Source organism: Macaca fascicularis, chromosome 11, assembly GCF_037993035.2.
Source record: "Macaca fascicularis isolate 582-1 chromosome 11, T2T-MFA8v1.1".
Classification (NCBI taxonomy): Eukaryota; Metazoa; Chordata; class Mammalia; order Primates; family Cercopithecidae; genus Macaca; species Macaca fascicularis.
The window spans coordinates 73,220,985-73,242,021 of NC_088385.1; the positions used below are offsets into that span (position 1 = coordinate 73,220,985).

General features: G+C 39.7%; 1 protein-coding gene across 18 annotated transcripts in view; it reads right to left on the bottom strand.

Moving 5' to 3' along the window:
* GRIP1 (glutamate receptor interacting protein 1) overlaps nt 1–21,037 on the bottom strand; it is a 711,077-nt gene that overhangs the window by 91,196 nt on the left and 598,844 nt on the right. For 6 of the 18 annotated variants that reach the window (XM_045366600.3, XM_045366596.3, XM_045366595.3 and 3 more), the window contains 4 exons: nt 16,220–16,375; nt 15,450–15,605; nt 5,355–5,541; nt 4,621–4,766 (listed from right to left, as the gene is read on the bottom strand). In XM_045366600.3, coding sequence (XP_045222535.2) covers nt 4,621–4,766; nt 5,355–5,541; nt 15,450–15,605; nt 16,220–16,375 — 645 coding nt within the window. The remainder of the gene's footprint in view (nt 1–4,620; nt 4,767–5,354; nt 5,542–15,449; nt 15,606–16,219; nt 16,376–21,037) is intronic. The other 12 variants (XM_045366606.3, XM_045366604.3, XM_045366602.3 and 9 more) reach the window with 3 other exon arrangements.

The following is a 21,037-nucleotide window of genomic DNA, read 5'->3' on the forward strand; positions in this document are numbered from 1 at the left end:
TATAAGAATTAAGCAATTTGATGCACACATCACGTTTAGAAAGTGACAGGCCACAGAACAAGCATTTGATAAATATTACCATAATAATTATGATGTTACTATCATAATTATTCATCTGCTCTCCCAGAAACATATTAAACCTCCCTGACTAGTTCTTCTGTTGAACCTTCTCTTGAAACCTCAATCTCTGGCTCAATCTAATCATTCATTTTCTCTGCTCTTATTACTTGGCAGCTGAGGTCTCCTGAAAATAAACAACAACAACAACATACTCCACTGTGTAGGTTGATGCTGCTATAAACTTCAAGCTTCCAGACTCTGCTTGAATATCCTTTTACAGGCTTCTGGATGGTTTCTTCATGCATTCCTCCCATTTGCTATTCTAAATCTTCATTATTTTCAACCCTCCAAGCTGCTGATCTTTTCACCCTTGCTTGACAGTTCTTACATGAACCATCTAAAAGCCAGCTAAAAATGTACTTACATTCTCACATCCTTTTCTTTTCTTTTTAAAAGTTATTTTAATTTTTGTGGGTACATATTAGGCATATATATGTATGGGTTACATGGGATACTTTGATATAAGCATGCAATGCACAATAACCGCATCAGGGCAAATGGGGTATCCATCCCCTCTAGTACCCATAGTTTGAGTTTCAAACAATCCAATTATACTCTTCTGGCTATTTTTAAATGTATGATTAAATTATTTTTTTACTGCAGTCACCATGTGGTGCTAGCAAACACCAGGTCTTATTCATTCTTTCCAAATTTTTTTGGACCCATTAACCATCCCCACTCCCCACTATCATCACTACTCTTCCCAGCCTCTGGTAACCATCTTTCTACTCTCTATCTCCGGGAGTTCAATTGTTTTAATTTTTAGCTCCCACAGTTAAGTGAGAACAGGTAATGTTTGTCTTTCTGTGTCTCCCAACCTTTTCTACAAACTCATAAGAAGAGGTCTTCTACCTTCTGTCCTGGACTGCTCTTTCTCATTCCTTTGTGGATCTGATTCCATTATTATCTCTTCTCTCCCTCATTCATGTCAGTCCCCAAACATGCTCAATCTCTCCAATCTTAACAAAACAAAGTCGCAATACAAAATAACACCCCTCTGAACTTTGAGTCTCCCACTATCTGTTGTCTCTTCTTTCTCTACAGCTAAATTTCCTGACCTCACCAAATGTCCCCTGGGGCAAAATTGACCCCAGTTGAGAACTACCGAATAAAGGTTATAATACAACATAAAATAGAGCAACAAGTGTATAAGTAAATGCAGAAGTTCTCAAAAGAGGAGCCCAGAGTGGTCTCCAGTCTCTTTCATCCATTCAGTGCATTTTTTCAGCCAAACTCTCTTCCAAAATCCAGTTCCTAAAGCAGACAGCAAGCAGAGCATCTCTGTACTTATCACTCTCCACTCATTCCTTAGCTCACTGCAATGTGACTTCTGCCCCTACTTCTCAGATCTTTTTATACTATGGCAATGTCTTTCTTCTTAATGGCCAAATCCAAAGGACATTTCCTACCTTATGTTACTTGAATTCTCCATAGTACCTTTAAGCTATCAATAGCGACTTCTGCTTTGAAATTCTTTCTTTGGCTTCCAAAATGTCACCTTCTTTTAGTTCTCCTTCCATTTCTCAAGGTGCACCTTCATCACCTTTACTCACATTTTTTTTTTCCCTTTAAATCTCAGTATTCCTCAGGCAGAGTCCCCTCCTCAGTCCCTTTCTTACTGCCACTCTTTCCTTAGTAGTCTCCTTTTTTCCGATGACTTTAACAATCACTGCCATGTTGGTTACTCCTCAGTCTTGCTATCCAGCCCAGACCCCGAATCCTAGGCTCCAAAAGGCAATGCCTGCGTTACTCTCTCCTGGGCCCTTCTTTCTGCATTCCAGTGGCAACACAAATTTGGCAAGTCTATTCTTACCATTCAGCAGCTCTTTCTCTCCTATTTAGCTTTGAACTCTTTGAGGATATGGATCCTTTCTATTTTCTCTTTCAATGATCTGAAAACAGCACAGTGCTTAGCACCTAGTAACGGGTGCTCAATAACTGTCATTTGAATTAAGGAACAGACATGCTTGTCTTTTTTCTCTAGTATTGGCAGTGGATTTGCCAACTCATCTCTAAAATAGAATTATTTTTCCTATTTCCAAATTTCCTCTCTTCCAGTCTTCTCAGCTAAAGACATCACTGTCTACCCGACTGCTCACCCTCACACCTCAAGAGCCATCCATGCTCTTCCTTCTCCCTCACCTTCCATATCTAACCCATAAGCAAGTGCTATTAGCTCTGTGTCAAGCCATGTCCTAAATTCCACTATTTGTTACCACTTCCAGCACTACCACTGTGTCAGGCCACTATCATGTCTTACCTGTCCAACTGCCACAATCTCCAAACTGGTTTTGCCTGCTTCTGCTATTTTCCCCTCCCATGTCAGAAGGCTCTTTCTAAAACATTCCTCAGATTAGCTCGTCCACATAAAATACTCCATGGCTTCATTACACTTGGAATGTGATCTAAATTCCTTACCAGGCACTGCATTACTCGGTCTCTCTAACCTCTCCAACTCCATCACCAAATCCAAACCCAATCCAAACCCAACTCCCTTAATTGTTCCAGGAACAGCTCTTTTTGTTGTTTCTCCAGCAAGCTAATTGTTCTGGCTTAGGGTCTTTATACTGCCTACTCCCTCTCCCTAGAATGCCTCTTCTGAGAAAAACAAGGCTTACCCTTCTCAGCCTTCTTATCCCTGCCCAAATGTCACTTCCTTAGAGCATCAGCCTACAAAATTAGCTCCCCTAAAGTCATTCTCTAACCCTCTATCCTGTGGTATTTTCCTTAGAGCACTTATTCTCTAAATTTGTATTTGTTAATTTTGATTACTTAATTTTTTTGAGACAGGGTCTCACTCTGTCACCCAGGCTGGAGTTCAATGGTACAATCACTGCTCACTGCAGCCTTGACCTCCAGGGCTCAAGTGATCCTTTCAACTCAGCCTCCTGAGCAGCTGGGATTACAGGCATGCACCACTATGCCAGGCTAACTTAAACAACTTTTTTTTCTTTTCTTTTTTTAAGAGATGAGGTCTTACTATATTTCCCAGGCTGGTTTTGAACTTCTGGGCTCAAGCGATCCTCCCACCTTGGCCTCGAAAGTGCTGGGGTTATAGGTGTAAGCCACCACACTGGCAATATTTGTTAATTTTTAAATTAACTTTCTATATGCTGCTATAATATAAGCTTCATATAAGTTTTTTAAAAAAATATAAGCTTTTTTTTACTTTCCTGTCTACTATTACATCTACATTGTGTAGGGGCATAACTGGCCCATGGTAAATAGTAAATATTTGTTGGAATAATGTGATCCCTGTGTCCACAAGCATATCTTTACTAACTGGTAAGGGTTATTGGGTCTGTGAGGTAGTCTTTCACTGTGTGAAGACAATTTTCTTAAATGGGAACTAGCACCAATCTCTAAAATCCACACACCTGTCAGGACTGACTATAACCAAACTTTAGTTTGGTTCCCTGGAGCCCTCTTCTTGACTATGCCTTGTTTTTGGGCTGGGAGCCCAATTTTAGCAAGAATCTGCTGAGTCAGTTTAGGGAGAATCCCCTTGGCCCTCCACCTTTGATATTTAATCAAGTTCCTTTTAGTAATTTTCCATTCAATGACTCCCCCATCTTCACTTTGTCTACTGGCTATAAACTCCCAACTGCCCTGGCTATATTTGGAGTTGGGTTCCATCTCTCTCCCCTACCACAATATTCTTTTTTTTTTTTTTTTTTTTTTTTTGAGATGGAGTTTTGCTTTCATTGCCCAGATTGCCCAGGCTGGAGTGCAGTGGCGCGATCTTGGCTCACTGCAACCTCTGCCTCCCGGGTTCACGCAATTCTCCGGCCTCAGCCTCCCAAGTAGCTGGGACTACAGGTGTCTGCCATCATGCCTGGCTAATTTTTTGTATTTTTAGTACAGACAGGGTTTCATCAAGTTGGCCAGGCTGGTCTCAAACTCCTGACCTCAGGTGACCCACTTGCCTCGGCCTCCCAAAGTGCTAGGATTAAAGGTGTGAGCCACCATTCCTGGCCTACTGCAATATTCTCGACCCCTACTGCAGTAGTCTCCAATAAAGTCTTCCTTGTCATTTTTAACAAGTATCTGCTGTCATTTCTCTTTAACATTAAAAACTATTTGCCAACTGGGCTTGTTTAAAAACACTTAGGGAATTTTCATTGCTCTCAAAAGAAGTTTCATGTGTTCTTTGCAGTGTGAAGGGTCAAAGAGAGGCTTTACTTGTCTCTGACTGAAGAATATGGTTTCTCTAGTATACAGAAGAATGAAAGAATGAAGGCCACATGATTTGTTTTTGTCGCCTCTGTAGTTGTGGCTATTATTCAATTTGTCACATTTATTTTCAGTTGTTCATGCGGTGACATTTTAAGGAATAATCGAAAACAATGCTCAATTCAAAACGACACGACACCCCAAACCTCCTAAACAAAAGCATGTTCAGCATATAAAACAGTAGTTTCCTCTCTGCCACATAACCAATATAATTCACATGCAGTCCACTCCTGACTCTGTCACTGACTTGCGATGATATGATTATACCTGCAACATCAAACTCGATTTCCAGTGTGACCTTGCTCGTGATTGAAGAGTCTCGGAGGAGCTGATTGGCTTCTTCGAAGGTGCTGTCTTCTGTTGGAATTCCATTGATGGCCATCACTCTGTCTCCAATCTGTAGCACCCCACATCTAATTTAGAACCACATGTGAGAGGTTGTAGATGGAGTAAATAATTACCAAGTTGAGCTTGTCAAATCTACCTTGCTTGATCCTTGCAAAATAGCATCATAATTTGGTCTTGCTTATTCAATGCTGTGGGCATCATATAGGTCAACTTCAACATCTTATGTTGTTGCATTTCATGGTTATAATTGTGAGCAGGGGAATCCTGAAGTATCCCAGAGAAGTAATTAATAATTCATAACCATAGTATTGTTAGAATCTGATCCAAACCAATATTTAGTAATGATGAATGTATATTCCCCAATGGCAGAAACTATTGAAGTTGAACTTCAGGATATGTTTTATTTATGAATTTTTCTCCTTTTTAATTAATATAGCTTCTAGTCCCTTGATGGACAAAATCTACTAGTTAAAGGCATCCATGCTCATTACTCTTTTCAAACCTGATCAAGAACATAGAATTTTATTGTCAGAAGAGGGTTCATCACATCTTGCATTTCCTACATTGAGCAATGTTTCATAATTCACTAGCCATTCAAAGATAGCAGGTACCAGAAACGCAGAGCAGAAAATGATGCTGTAAAAGAGTCTCACCTCTCTGCTGGGCTGTCAGCTTCGATATAGGAAATCAGAGGTGGAGAAGAGAGAGTTTCTGTGGCAAACACACTGCCCTGCAGTTGGATCCCAAATCCTGTGACAGGATCTGCCGTCAGCACAACCTCTGTGGTTTCTGTGTGAACAACCTGCCCAGCCAATCCCACTGTGCTGGAGGCTAAGGACACTAGAGGAACAAACAGAAAATACTGACTTTAGGTTGGAGCAAGCACCAGGAATACCAGCATTTCCAAAATAGATCGTGTCTCTGCATAAAAACTTAATGGCAAAGGTGGGAGGTTCAATTATGGCCTCTGGTTTAGCAAAAGTTGAAAAAGATAAGTGAATCTCTCAATATTCATCACATTTCAATAATAATATCAGTGTATCCCTGTACCCTGGCTCCCCACTCCTCAAACCAGGGATCATTGTGGGGGCTTTAAGAGGATGGCCTTAGGGTCAGGGTATGTGGGTTTTAGTACTGGCTCTATCACTGAACACCAGCTGGGGAACGTTGGGGTAGGCCATTTTGTGTCTCTGTGTGTCTACATCCTAAGAAAAAGGGAGTTGAGCTAGCTGGTCTCATGTTTTTTTCCACTTTAGCCATTTGCATCTGGGCTTTGTGACTTTTAAACAATCCTACCTTCAGCTTTGAAGAAATAATTAATCTAAATCTGACCCTTGGAGTGGTGAGGCTGTACTTTTCCTTAATCTAGTGTTGAATTGGCACGATGATGTTGTTTAAACTCTGTACATTCCTCCTGTCCCCTCAGAGTTTGTTCTCTTCAGCCTTGCTCTTTCCTACTGGGTCTCTAGTCTACGTTGTTGTATTTCATTTATTTCCTATTATTTATCCTATTTCATTTATCTCTCTGATATTCATCTACACCTTCCAGCAGATGTCTCCATCTTGTTTCCATTCCCAACTCATGAAAGGGCTGCTCCACTCCTCCATGCCTTTCTCTCAGCCCTGCCCACTGGAGCTGGGCCACCTGTGCTCTCTGTGAGCAGTCTCTGCCTGCAGGTCCTATGCTGCACTGCCTCTTCCTCCAGAAAGAGTCTGGCCCCCTTTAATTAAAACCTGATGACACCACATACCTCATAACCCTCTCCAAAAGCCATTTTTTTTTACTCTCTCTACAAATGGCAGGAAGACAGGTTCATAATTCTTGCTCTCCACATATGGTACATTGATTCAACTACTCCTATTTAAAATTCCATATTCTGTACTTATTTCTGCTCTGTCTCATTTTCAAGCCCATAATCTACTTTTTCAAAATTCTCCCCCTTTTCTTCATAACTTCAGGACTTACCTCTTAGTCTGCCTCTAACCTGTAGCTTTTCCTTGTCCTCTGCCTCTTTGACATTATGGTGATAACCTTCTAGCAAGCTGGCTTTATGCTTCTTCAACTCTCTCCCTGTCAGTTCTAGTAATGCCACCCTACTTCCACTCTCTGCCAGCAGAACCCTATGGTGGTCCCCATCTTCCTTCAAAATGAATAGATCTTCAAGATCCTGATATCCAAATCCCCCTTGTTGATCACATAGCCTTTATTAGCCATCTTTCCCACTTCCTGCAATCTGTCTCCTCTTTATGACTTCCAGTCCCATTCCCTCTCACTTGTCTCCTGAGTCTACTGGTTTTCCAACAATATTTTAGCAACAGATTTTTCCCCCTTAAAATGAAAACATATAAGGGCCGCCTTTGTATTCCAGATAAAAACAGCTACTGTAGTTGATGTGGGAATGGGAGACTCCTGAGGCTTTCCCTGGCCTCATGTGGGGATCTGGCAAGTGCAGGTGGAAAGCCATTGTCTTTGCCCACTGGCTTTGCTGGCATCATTTTCGCCACACTCCACATGGACTTCTAGTGAGCATTTTAATAATGCATCTCCTAGGCTCAAAGATTCTTTAACCTCTTGGGATTTTTTCTATACTCTAATATTTTATACTCTTCGGTAATGCCCAGTCAACTCCACTGCTGTTACTAAGTTGCTGAAGAGTGCTAGGAAAAGTCACTACAAATTCACAATCCTATTAGGCCCTTAAATTAGTTGTTGTGTGATATTTTGACACCTTATTTCATTCCACAAAGGATCTGTCTCATATGTTTCTACCCTAAATCATGGTCAAACGTTACTCCTCATTTCCTATAAGACTGAAAAGATGCAACCCTTTGACCAGAGTTCCTTAAACAACATTCTGTTTAGCCTCAATTTCTCTTTATCATTATTTGTTCCCTCTTCCTTTTTTCCCCACTACAGGAGGTTGTATTCTTCCTTCCATTTCAAGGCTAATTCCCCCTGTTAGTGTTTTTAATACTATCCCTTTCCACCCCCCATGATTTTGTGCCATGAAAAAAATTTCTCTCTTGCTTCTTTTCCGAACTTTTCTACTCACTCCCCCAGCTTTCTGACCTCAGTCTATAGATGTGTACTGATTCTGAAGCTGCTAAAAACTTTGTTTCTGCCTTCACCATTTACCGAAACTGCTCTCACCGATGACTTCCTGACTGCTAAAATCAATGGCCTCATCTGCTCTACCTGGTGACTGGCTTTAGGACCATCCCTTGCTTTCTAAAATTGTTTGCTTGGTTTTGATGAAGATTTGTTTCGAGTGTCTTACTTTTTCAGTCCCAGCCAGTTGCTTTGCCGCCCTCTGCATTCCAGTGCACAGTTCCATCCTCCAAGTCTTTTCTACCCTCATTCTTTCCCTCATTCATTCCCAGCATGCCTATATGTCTTCCTCATGTATCTTCTCAACTCTTTCTCTTGTTTTTGTCAAGCTCCAGTAATGGATCTCCCTCCTTGATGGGTATCCCATCCACACACTCTCTCATTGGCTCCTCAAACTCAATGTTTTCAAAATTGAGCGAATCCTCTTCCCTCTCTCATTGCCACTACTATTTCTGTGAACAGGCTCTCTAGGCTTGAAATCTCAAAGTAGCTTTAACTCACAACTCCCCATTGTCTCAAATTCTATCCACTGCTAAATCCTTTCGGGATGGCCACTGAAATATATCTTACAAAAATCCTCTTTTCCCTTATTAATTTCAGTACCTCAATTTGGGCTTTCATTATTTTTCATTTGAATTATTCTAATGTACTTATTTCTGGGTCCTTACATGCACAATATTCCCTACATATTATTTCCAGCTGAACCTCCCGTCAGATAAACTTTGCTGATACAATGAGGCCCCAACTTATCTACTCTGCATGTATCTTCTCAACTTTCTCCTTAGTTTCTGTCAAGCACCAGTGATGGATTTCCCTATTCAATGGGTATCCCATCTACAAACTGTCTCGTTGGCTCCTCAATGTTTTCAAAACTGAGTGAATCTTCTTCCCTTTCTTATTGTCACTACTACAGAGCAAGGCCTCATCATCACCAGTGTACATTACTGGATAGACTTCTAACTAGTGACCCTGCCTCTTGTTTTATGATAACAGCCTCCAACTGCTGCTAGAGTAGCCTTCCTAACATGCAAAGGTAATCCCTGCCCCGTTTTGAATTTTCAATAGTTCCCTGTTTCCTATAGAACAAACTTTTCAATTCTAGCAGAGTACACAGGACCCTTCATCAGTTCCTTTCTCCTGCCAACCCACTCTCCTGTTTCTCTTGGTCCCTTCATGTGCCATGTGCCTCAGCTCTCTTGACACACTTTTGTGTCTTCATATATACTGTGCCCTCTGCCACTCAGCTCTTGCTCTGGGTCCCTTTCTCTGTTTTATCCAGGCAGAATTAGGTACTTACTTTTCTATATTTCCACATTTCTAATACATGGTCCCGTTTCAGCATTTATCAGGTCTCTATTTGCCTGTTTCTCTCCACCTGACCCTGAGTCCTTGGAAGGTTGGAACCAGCTCTTTTAATCTCTGAAATCTTAGTGCCTGGAACATTCAATCAATGCTGAATAAATGGGGAATGAATCAAGTTTTGGGATGTCATCTGCACATTCCTTTTAGGAAACAATACTTCTCATAGATGATGCTGAGTTACCGTAAGGAACTACAAGTCATTCTTCAGGACCCAGGTAATTGCAGCTGATGGGGCAAGGGAGGGTGAAGTAGATCATTTGTCTAGCAGGAGTAAGAAAAAAAAATTGACTTTTCCTTAAGAAGCACCATCCTCATTCTGTTGCAGCTGGATTAAGGTTAACATAGCCTGCAGTGGGGGGTGAAGGTAGCCTCCAACCCTATGCTTCTTACAGGTGGAAGCTTGCAGTTGCCAGGTCTGACACATGGACTGCCATGTACTAATTTAGATCACATGTTCTGGTGTGGTTTTACTGATGTAGAGTGTACCGTGATTACTCTCCAGATCATAATTTTTGCTATCAGTGGCACCAAATCACTGGGAGACACCATTTCCTGTCAATAAGGATCTGGAGAGTACGTTGCATTCCAGTTATTTCTCATAGAAAATGGGAGTATCATGTTACAGCATCACATGTTTGGCAGGTAACTTCCACTTATCTTCTAGGTGAAGCTTTTTGGACTTAATCAGGAATCCTTTACTTTCTGTGACTCTTTTGTAAGTTCACATTAATTTTTTTTTCATTTGAGATCACAATTTGATATAGATTATCAGACTACTTAATTGGTGTTAAAAGCTATTTAAGAAACTTTAAGGCAGCTGTTTACCATCTTCACTAAGAAAGAGCCAAGAAAAAAAGAGGTCAGTTTAATAGTAACAGGTGAGATTATATTAGATATAGTGAAGCCTTCTCAAAAGAAAGACTTGCTATATTTTTTGAAACAGTGAAGATAGTTGAATAATTTTATTCTCTAGAAGGTTTTGAAAATAAGTACTAATTTAATATGAATATTATTAAATTTATAAGCTCTATCTGGAGGCAAGTTGAGATGATACAAATTATTAGAAAATTGAATTTAGGATTTAAAATAAATTTACATATTATGTATTGTTTTATAATTATATAGTTACAATTTATATTATACATATAGCATTATAGCAAATAATTTATGATTTTATAATTAACTCTGAAAGTCCTCTGACATATTGGAATCTTTTATTTGACAGAGCAAAATTTCATTTGAAATTATATGTATTGATTAGTTACACATATAAAAGTTTTGAAAATTATTACCAGATATGAAAAAGATATATTGTAGATTTAAAGATAAGGAACCAAAAGGAAAAAAAATCAATATTAACTTAGAGGAGAAAAAAATGAGCTTGATTATCCTGCTTCATTAATGTGGTCAACCAGCAAAAGAAGATGAAGGTGAATATTCCCCTGTCATTTGAAAATGTGGATGGTGAATTCTCTCTCCAGGAGCAGATGCTTCTGCAAGGTATTCAGTCATCATTGCTACTAGCTACCAGCTTTGGCCGAGGCTTGTCTACTCCTCAAGGTGAAGATGGAAATGACTAAATTGCTGACATCCTATGTTTGAATCCTGCTAACGGGTGTATGCTGAGGCTGTGTTCAAGATTCGTGCCTGCTCTGTCCTATTCCCATTCTCACATGGAGGGTTCTGTTCACAACTCTTCAGATTTGCAGGGAATTACTGTATTTTTGTCAATTCTTATTCTTCCTAGTAAAGGGAAGGGGCAGCCAATAACACCTCCAAAAGTTTACAAATTTACCCAATGTTTATTTAATTTAGAAGGCTGCAAGATTTTCTATCAGCTATGAGAAGCATTTAAAAAATATAGAGAACTAAGGACCCCAAACATTTATTACTATAATCTGTTTTTTTCTTCTTTTTTTCTTTTTTTGAGATAGGCTCTCACTCTGTTGTCCAGGCTGGAGTGTAGTGGCAGAATCTTGGCTAACTACAACCTCCATCTCCTGGGCTCAAGCAATCCTCCCGCCTCAGCCCCCCAGGTACCTGGGACTATAGGTGTGTGCCACCATACCTGGTTGATTTTTGTATTTTTTTCTTTTTCTGTAGAGACAGGGTTTCAACATGTTGTCCAGACTGGTCTCAAACTCCTGGGCTCAAGTGATCCACCTGCCTCAGCCTCCCAAAGAATAATGTGTTTTTATTAGTGATCCTGTAATCTAAGACTTCTGTCTCACTAAAGTGTTCCACACTATAGTCAACCTGCCATAGACCCAACACATGTGTATCATGTGATCCAGTTCAGGAACGCAGTAGAGGCGGCCAACAGCTCCTTTGTCCAAATGAGGGTGTAAGGACAGTTCTTAGGGTGTCCCCTTCCAGGGCTCCCTGAATGGTCACTTATAAAAGCTTACCAGTAGCTGCCTTTATCTTCCATTCTTTGTTCCCAGGTCGATGGAAGGGACCAGAAAAGTTGTTAGGTTTTTTCATTTTCTTTCCTTCAGCTCTTTTCAATGGCACTCTCTCTAGTTACTGCTGATGACAAAAGCAGCAAAGACCATTCTGGAAATGTGTTCTAACTTCTACTCTTTGCTGAAATTCAGGCAGACTGGGAAGAGACAGTCTCTACGCTGGCCCAGGGTACAGTGGCGGGGAACAGAAAGCACGGCAAACTAGCTAGATCTGTTGCTCAGCCACGCTGTTGTTACAGGGAGATGATGAGGTTCTGGAAGGAGACTTGGCCTCTTTGGCAGAAAAAGAGGCAGCACAGGCAGCCAGGGAAAGGGCAGTAAGATTCCAGCAGAGGAGATGAGAGGGCTCCCTCTATGACTTGGCTTGGCCATGCCTCCAGGGCTTTGTGACACTCGTCAAAGCCTAATGTGTGCTGTATTCATTATTTTCCCTATGAAACAAACATGACACCTTCCTGTTTTAATACTTATAACACATTGCTATATACAGACTTCGTGTATTTCCTCTTTGATCAGTGATATAGAATGTTTTAATTTTCACGTGAGAAGGTTTCATTTTTTTTCTGGGCATCTCCTTCCTTGGCATTGGAAACACATATTAGAATTTTCTGTTTTGCAAGCTCCGGCCTCAAGTCATCACCAATACAGTAAAGGGACTTTTTATTGTATTTGTGACTTTTGCCATGATTCACCATCTACACAATTGGCCTGGTTGCTATAGAAACATAAGTATTACAAAGGGGGCAGCAAATGGTGGCAAAGGATAAAGACATAAATAAAGTGGTGGAAATAAACCATGGTATAGTAAGAGTGGCAATAAAACTTTTATTATCAGTTATTTGGGAAGACCTTTACATCTAATGTGACCATACCAAACCTGTGCAATAAAAGAAAAAAATCCTCATTAAAAAACAAAAAACAAAACAAAACAAAAAAACCCAAAAACCTTTGCAACGCTATCATTTTTTCAGATCTTTTTGAAGTGTGAATAAAAGTTGATAGCATTTGGAATTTATTGTTTGAATAAAATGTAAAATGTATGATCTCCTGAGACACATTTATAAACATTCTGGTATGTATATTGTGAGTGGTGCTCTAGTGGCTAATGTCTACAGCAAACACAAACAACTAGTAATGTATTGAAACACGTTTCTGTTTATATTTCTAACATGTTGAAGAATAATGTCCTGATTCAAGTAAGAATTTATGAGTTGGTTATGCATATCAGTGACAGCGCTGCCTCAGCTTTGTTTCCTACTACAAAATTTAAGATATGTAAATATTAACCTGAGATAGCCAAACATTATTCGTTTGTATTCAGTAATGTCCCTAATCAACATAGCAAGTCTTCCCTAACACAAATACTAGTCTTTGAAGCAGAAGTAGGAACACTAATGAATTCATTTTAATTGCTCTTCCCTGCTGAGGGCTGTTAGCCTATTTTTGTCACTGAGGAGTACTACACACAAAGTCATTATCTGTAAAAAAAAATTCATATACTAATAACCACCATGAACCCTGAAGGCATTATATGGAAGACTCAAGACCTATGTATTAGGCCAAAATGTACCCCTCGTGAAAAACACTAAACTCTGAGAGCAATGTCAAGAGATGTTCTTACGTGATAATTCAGATTTAGGCAGATGATAGTTAACACAAACTATTCAAAATAGCTAACAATTAAATTGTACTTACTATTTACCAGGTGTTGTTCTAAAACACATATACATATGCAATCTCATGTAATCTCAATTGCCCAATGAAGTAATTCTTCATATTTTCAGTCAAGGCATACCTCATGCAATCTTCACAATTACCCAATGAAGTGATTTTCCCTATTTTCAGTTGAGGCATAGAGTTTATAGAACTTGCTCAGGGTCCTACAGCTAGAAGGTAATGATGCTGGGATGGAACCCAGGTAGCCTGGTTCTAGAGTCTAGGCTTATAACCAGTTCACTATATTGCATTCAACTAGTTTCTTCCAAGAGTAAATAATTTACTCTAGTGTCAACTAAAAAACATATGGGACTCTAAGAGCACTTTGTTCTCATTTTGACTAAATTCAATCTTCCATTTTCCATTTCAATTTTACTATCATTTTCATATACCAAAGTTGACAAATCTCCTTATATGTAAAGTATATATGCAAGTCTAAATCATGTACAAACCACAGTGGTGACCCTGTCTTTTGGAAAGGAGTTCACTGTAGGGAAACCTTCAGGTTCCTGTGTCATGAAGAAACTAGTTCCCAGTGTGGGTGATGGCTGGTCTTGGGCACTTAGGGTGGCCCTGGTGAGACTGGAGAGAGATCCTCCTGGGGAGATGAATCTCTTGCAAACAAGCTGAAAAGCCAGTTAAGTCCATACCAGCTGTGAAGTAACTGGCTTTGGTTTTATTTAGGTAACTTAAGGATGTTCCTTATTTTTATTCCCATGGTGAGCACAGGAAGAGATCCCATCTTCTTTAAATTTCTTTGTAGGAATCATAATCATGGCCATCAAAAGGGATACAGGACAAGAAACAGACTCTTTAGACTATGGTTAGGTCTAGTTAGAAAGGTTAGTGTTTTCTTCTTCCACAAGTTATGTGATCATGATGAGAGAGAATGATCTTCTCTAACAGAAATGATAAATGTAGGAGTGATTTGTATTTCTTTCTTTTTAAGGCATTCAATCACCTTTTTTCCCCTCTGTTCAGACAACCACTATCGAAAGCAAGTAGCCAACCACATCTTCCTAGTCTTGCTTAGTGTATATCGTGTTTGGCTGTCCAGATCATTTTTACAAGACTCATGGTTGAAATTCCATGACTTTAGGATGCTTATTGTAAAACTGAGCATCCTTCCAAACTTCCTCAGACTGGAGTGGGCAATAAGAAATGTATGTTAGGCCGGGCGTGGTGGCTCACGCCTGTAATCCTAGCACTTTAAAAGGCTGAGGCGGGTGGATCACGAGGTCAGGAGATCAAGACCATCCTGGCTAACACAGTGAAACCCTGTCTCTACTAAAAATACAAAAAATTAGCTGGGCGTGGTGGCAGGCGCCTGTAGTCCCAGCTACTCGGGAGGCTGAGGCAGGAGAATGGTGTGAACCCGGGAGGTGGATCTTGCAGTGAGCCGAGATTGAGCAACTGCACTCCAGCCTGGGAGACACAGAGAGACTCCGTCTCAAAAAAAAAAAAAAAAAAAAAAAAAGAAAAAAAAGGAAATATATGTTAGATCAGTGACTACCAGCGGGGTAGGTTTCTGGAAAAAGTATTGGAGTCTTGGGGAATGAGATACAGTTTAAAAAGGGATGTTCATATTTATCATTGTTTTGGGGAGGAGGGTAACAAAATATAATTTAGTATGACATTTATGATAACATTAAATGAATGCATGAGAATCTTATATTTATCAAAAGGGGAGCATCATTTTCACAAAATTTATTTAGAGTGAGTAAGAAACTAAGAACAAAGGTTTCATGTCCAAAGTTACCCAGAATATAATACAAGGAGTCTTAAAGGAAAAATCATACCTTTGGGTATGTTATGACATCAAAAGAGCAAGAAAAATCTCAAATCTCAAATAAAAAGTTGTAGGCAAAGGTAGTATGAATGAATTCAGTCTGAAGTTATAATGGGGTGCAGTCATTGCCAAACAGATACTGGGTATCATGCCAATGGTCTTTGGCACAGAGCTGTTAGCTGCTCAGCATCTACCTGATCACTTAGGCAACTGTGAAACACTCTTCCCACAATTTCAATATTTCCAAGGTTCCAATGCCCACAGGTTTTTTTCCAGGTCAAATGCCATTGGCTGTTATTTCACTTACATGAGCTTTTGAAGTCTTTCTTTTTCAGTCTCCTCCTCATCATGGTTCCACGTGGGCTGGTGGAGTAGAGGCTTCGAGGTAGAGTCCCCATGTTCAGGGAACTCAGGCTGTATGCACTCATGGAGGTAGGAGAGAAGGATGAAGACACCAAAGCTGCTGCAAGAGAGCGAAGATGTTGCACAGAGCACTCTCAGGTGGAGTGTGAGCTCGCCACACTTGCCAACCAGTAACGATCCAGAAAGACACATATGATGCATAGCAATGGCTAGAAAGGACTCTAGCCAGACAGAGGACAGCCCTCAGGAGCATGAGACAATGCTTTAGAAGAGCCTACAAATGCTAAGGGGCAGCAGGATCTTTATAAGCTCATGGGAACACAAAGAGACTCTATGAGAATTGCTTTAAACAAAAGAACAACTTTGTCTGTGAACAACTCAATGCATCAAATACATAATCTCATTTTCATGGATATTTTCTGACATGAATTTCATAAGTGATTCCACATACACAAAGAAGACCTGAGAACATTGTCTCTGTATAATATTCTGAATTGTTACTTCCTCAGCCACATATAAAGCATTCTGAACATTTATATCCTTTGCTAACAACAAATGCTTTCTGATGGAAAAGAAAAAAACCTAGGAGATGTCAGAAATGATACATTGCTGCTATAAGAAACAGAAAAAAACAACACCCATGAAGCCAAAAGGAAAGAGTGAGAAAAACATAATTGAAATAAAAGACCAGGAGGAGAAAGCAGGGAACATTACGAGGGCTGTTTGGAGGAGGTGCTTTCGGGAGTGTCAGGGCTGGTGCTCTGCAATGGTCAGGGTGGTGCGTGTTATAGTGATGGTTGGTGTGGAGGCTGCTGTGGTTGCTGGCCCAGGAATCCCAGGTAAGTTGCCTGTCGCTCCTCTGAATTTTCACTGCCCATATGAAGTGATGATGAGAAATAAAAACAAACAAACAAAAACAAAGAACCAAAAAAGAGGAAAAGTAACTGAATTGCCCAAATTAAAAGTATAACAAAAAACAAAGCTGCTTGCAAATAAAAACAAATCTATTTGGCTTTGCCCTTTTCTCAGTGGTCAGCAAAATAGATGATTAACATAAAGGATGTAAACTTTTCATCTTCCCAAGAATAATGCATATCTTTCCTCAGCTCGTTTTTTCTTCTTTTAAGATGACTACTGAATCAATTTCTAATCTCCCCCGCTGCTTTGCAGCAGAGATTAAAAACTTTTTTTTTTTAACTTAAAAGTCAGCCCCTCAAAGATCTATGGCACACAATTAGTAATTAAAGATTTGCAAATCTTGGTCAGTTAGTAGCACTTGTTTTGAGAAAAAGAAAAGAAGGAGCAATAAATCACATCAGTGCATGATTCAAGTGGTTTACTAGTCACACATCAGAATTTACTGCTCTGACATTTTAATCGCACTACAATCCATCACTTGGACTTCATTTTCCTCAACAATAAACCACTCTAATCATCTATCAGTATCAGAATCTTATCTGCATCCCATCTAATAAGGAGAAGATGAAAGTCTCTATATTTTATGATTTTTTGAAAAAGCATATTTATATTAGAAATAATTATTAAAATATTTCACATGTTTTTATATTTCCTTGATGTCATAAAATTTTAATAAAGTTTATTTCAAACTTTATTAAATAAGTTTGAAATAAACTTTATTAAAATTTCAAATTGGCATCCCTTTTATGTTTTAGAAAATCTTTATCACGTTTCCATTCCAGTTTCAACGTTAAGATTTGATATTCCACCCAGTGTTCTGAAATATGAGCAACATAATGTTTGTTTTTATGTCGGATATGAAGTTTTTCATTTAATAATCTTAAAGAACTCAAAATAACATATGAACTTATTTTATTTTTCTAGAGGTGGGGTCTTCCTGTGTCACCCAGGCTGGAGTGCCGTGGTGTGATCATAGCCCACTGTAATCTTGAACTCCTGGGTTCAGGCAATCCTCCCGCCTCAGCCTCCTGAGTAGCTGGCACTACAGGCCCATGCCACCATGCCCAGCTAATTTATTATCATTTTTTATTTGTGTAGAAATGGGGGTCTGCCTATGTTGCCCAAGCTGGTCTCAAGTGATCCTCCCGCCTCAGCTCTGAGTTGTTGGGATTACAGGCATGAGCCACCAGGCCTGGCTTAACATATGCATTTATATCTCCTTCTACTTTGATGATTCTGGTGTTAGGTGTCTTACACGTGAATATGTAGAGAGGTGAAATACTCTATGCATTGAAAAGAGGGGTCATTTAGAAAAGAACTTAAGTTATATCAACTGTGATGCCAGTTGAATTGGTCAATTCGCATCCTTTCTAGAATGAAACAGTACATGAAAAAAAAGTACTAGCATGGACAGATCACTGCGGGGTGAAGCAGACCTGGGTTTCAGCTCTGCCTCCAGCCCTTCCTCTCTGTATGACTTTGGCCAGCTACTCAGCCACTCTAAACCTGGATCTCCTCAAACGCCAAATGGAGATCATGGAATCATCTACCTCACAGGGATACTGAGAATTAGGCAAATACGGTGCTTAGCATGGTGCTGGTACACAGAAGAAAAACAAATGAATTCAGAGTATATTGATTTGTCTACTTTTCCATCTATGTGCTAACAATAAAGTATCTTTTAAAGGAAATAAATTTATCTTTCACTCAACAAATTTCACTCACTGGACATTTAAGTTTAGAGAATTTCTCAGAAATCTGCAGCAGAAACTTTCATAGCCACTATAATTTTGTTGCCCTAAACCATCTGGCCTGCTCCTTCTACTCAACTGCTTTGTTTGTGGTTTGGATTCCCCCGTCTCTCCACTTTCCTAATTCAAGCTGCCACCTCCTTCATCTAGACCACTGTAACACCTTCAGACGTGGCTCCGCAACTCATCTCCTGCATACCCACCTTTCACAACACAGTTAGGGTGGCCTTCTAAATACGTAAGTCAGATCATGCTACTCCTGTTTGAATAGCTTACTTTTTTTTTTTTTTTTTTTTGAGACAGAATTTCACTCTAGGCTGGAAGGCAATGGTGCAATCTCAGCTCACTGCAAACTCTGCCTCTCAGATTCAAGCGATTCTCCCATCTCACCCTCCCCAGTAGCTGGGATTATAGGTACCCACCACCACGCCCAGCTAATTTTTGTATTTTTTAGTAGAGATGGGGTTTTGCCATGTTAACCAGGTTGGTCTCGATCTCCTGACCTCCGGTGATCTGCCCGCCTTGGCCTCCCAAAGTGCTGGGATTACAGGCGTGAGCCACTGCGCCCAGCCTGAATAGCTAACTATTACAAAGAGAATCAAATGCAGCCCCTGCCTATCTTGCTAGTTTCATCCATATCACTCTCCCCAACATTTGTATATTTTAGCCACACTGATCTTATATCTACTCTTAGAACAAGTCAGGTTCCTTCCTGCCTCAAGGCCTTCGCACTTGCTATTCTTTTCCCAGTTGTTTGTATGACTGCCTCCTTCTCATCATTCAGGTCTCACCCAAGGTGCCACCTCCTCGGAGAAGTTGTTGCTGATCTCCCTGGCTGAAGGAGCTGCCCTCCCCGTGCTATCTCATTATTGTTTTACATTCTTCATGGTACTTATTGCTGTCTCAAACAGCTTTATTTATTTAATATATTTTTAATGTTTGTCTGTCTATACTAGAATGTGAATTCTATAAGAGTAGGGATATACTTTGTCTGTCTTGCTCATTAAATATATTCTAGCAACTAGAACAGTGCCTAGTATATAATGATTAATACATGAATGAATGAACAAATGCATAAATGAACAGGAATATCAGCCAGAGTGTCCATGTGAACACTGCAGCAGCATTTTCCTAGAGATAAAAGAGTATTTATTGCAGAGGATGTCCCTAACGGATTTTGTCTCACCATCCTCATTCTACTTTGGGTATACAGGAAGACATTTTAGCAAGATGCAGTTATTACTGGGTCTGGCCAATTTACAACCACAGACACTTTAGCGTACTTTTCACAAAGTACCATCTGTTTCAAATGAAGCCAGGGTACAGTGAATGCACTTTGGGATTCTACACCCACCTTTTGACCCACTTCTTCACTGGGAGCTTTGAAAATTACTGGGCATTTGTTAGGACTGCCAAGCACAATTAATAAGTCAATAAGGAAGATATTATTTACCACCTATTGCTTCCCCAGACTGTGCCAATTGCTGCAGGCAGGTTAAAGGTCATACCCTTTACCTTGATCTTGAATTATTACTGGGGATTAAATTTTCACACGTATAAAATAATTAAGAGACAAAAATAAGATAGTGCACAAAACTATATGCTATGGATGATGAATGCAAAAGGTGTTGAACAAATAATGTAGGACAGAGAAGACAGCTGCTGCCTATTTTGAATGTACACTCCAAATGTTTTCTGTTTTACAGTGGTATACTTGATAGGCAAGTATTTCCAGAGTTTAATAATAAGATGTTACATTTTTAGCATGTCCTATCATCTTGCAAAAAGCACTTATAGACACGCTCTCATTTAATACTGCCGATAATCATAGCCTACTTTCACTGAGTACTTATATACTGGGCACTGTGCTAGGTGCTATTTGATCGATTAGCTCAGATAATGTTCAGAATATTCCTTTGAGGCAGGTATTATTATGACCCCCATTTTACAGATGAAGCAACTGAGGTATAGAAAAGTTGGGTAACTTGCTTAAGGCCCCACGTGGTGGAGTCAGAGGTGAAGCTCTGGACATGTGATCCTAAAGTCCCCACTTCAGCCACCAGACATACCACCTCTTCCTATGGGTATGTCTAAGTCCCTTTTTATGGATAAGAAAATAACACATTTAAAATATTACGGTTTGTGTATCATTTCATGGTGACATCACTACTGTAGTCTCAAGAGATATATGACCACAGAAGTTACTTTTCTTTCTTCTCTAATTGCAGCCTCTTGCTCTGTTTAGGATGTCCCAGAGAGCAGACCACAGTGGCTCCAGTGGTAGTCCTAGAGCTCTCAAATGGAAGGTCCTCCTGGTACTAAATGTGTTGAGTCTAGTGACTCTGGTCACATTTTCCTTTCCAAAATGTCAGTTTCCTTCAATCCAATTATGTCTCCTGAAAACCCTCAGTGGGAACAATTTCTAATGTCACTGAAAACTCATTTTTTTGTCAGCTTCTTTAATGCTGCTATATATCAGTGAAAGGCATAGCTAATCTCTTATTCCAAGTTGAGATATTCTTTTCTACATTGCCCTGAAAACTCTTTGGTGTATGCTTTGCTGCTAACAAAATCTGGAAATTTGGGAAGTGTGTTGAGAGACACACTGTTCAGGCATCAGAGATCTTGAAAAAAACAATCAGAACTTTCTTGTGGAGAAAGGGTAAAACTATGTAAAACTCCATTAGTCAAAAATGTAAGTTTGAGAATTGTAAACATAACAATAATTTTGTGTTTGTTTTTCTTCTTTACTATGATTTAATTATGTTTAGGAGCCAAAATGTATTTCCTCTTGGAAATACAAGTCTGATTTTAATGTGCAATACAGAGGAAATGCCTGCTTGATAAGAAAGACAGGGAACAA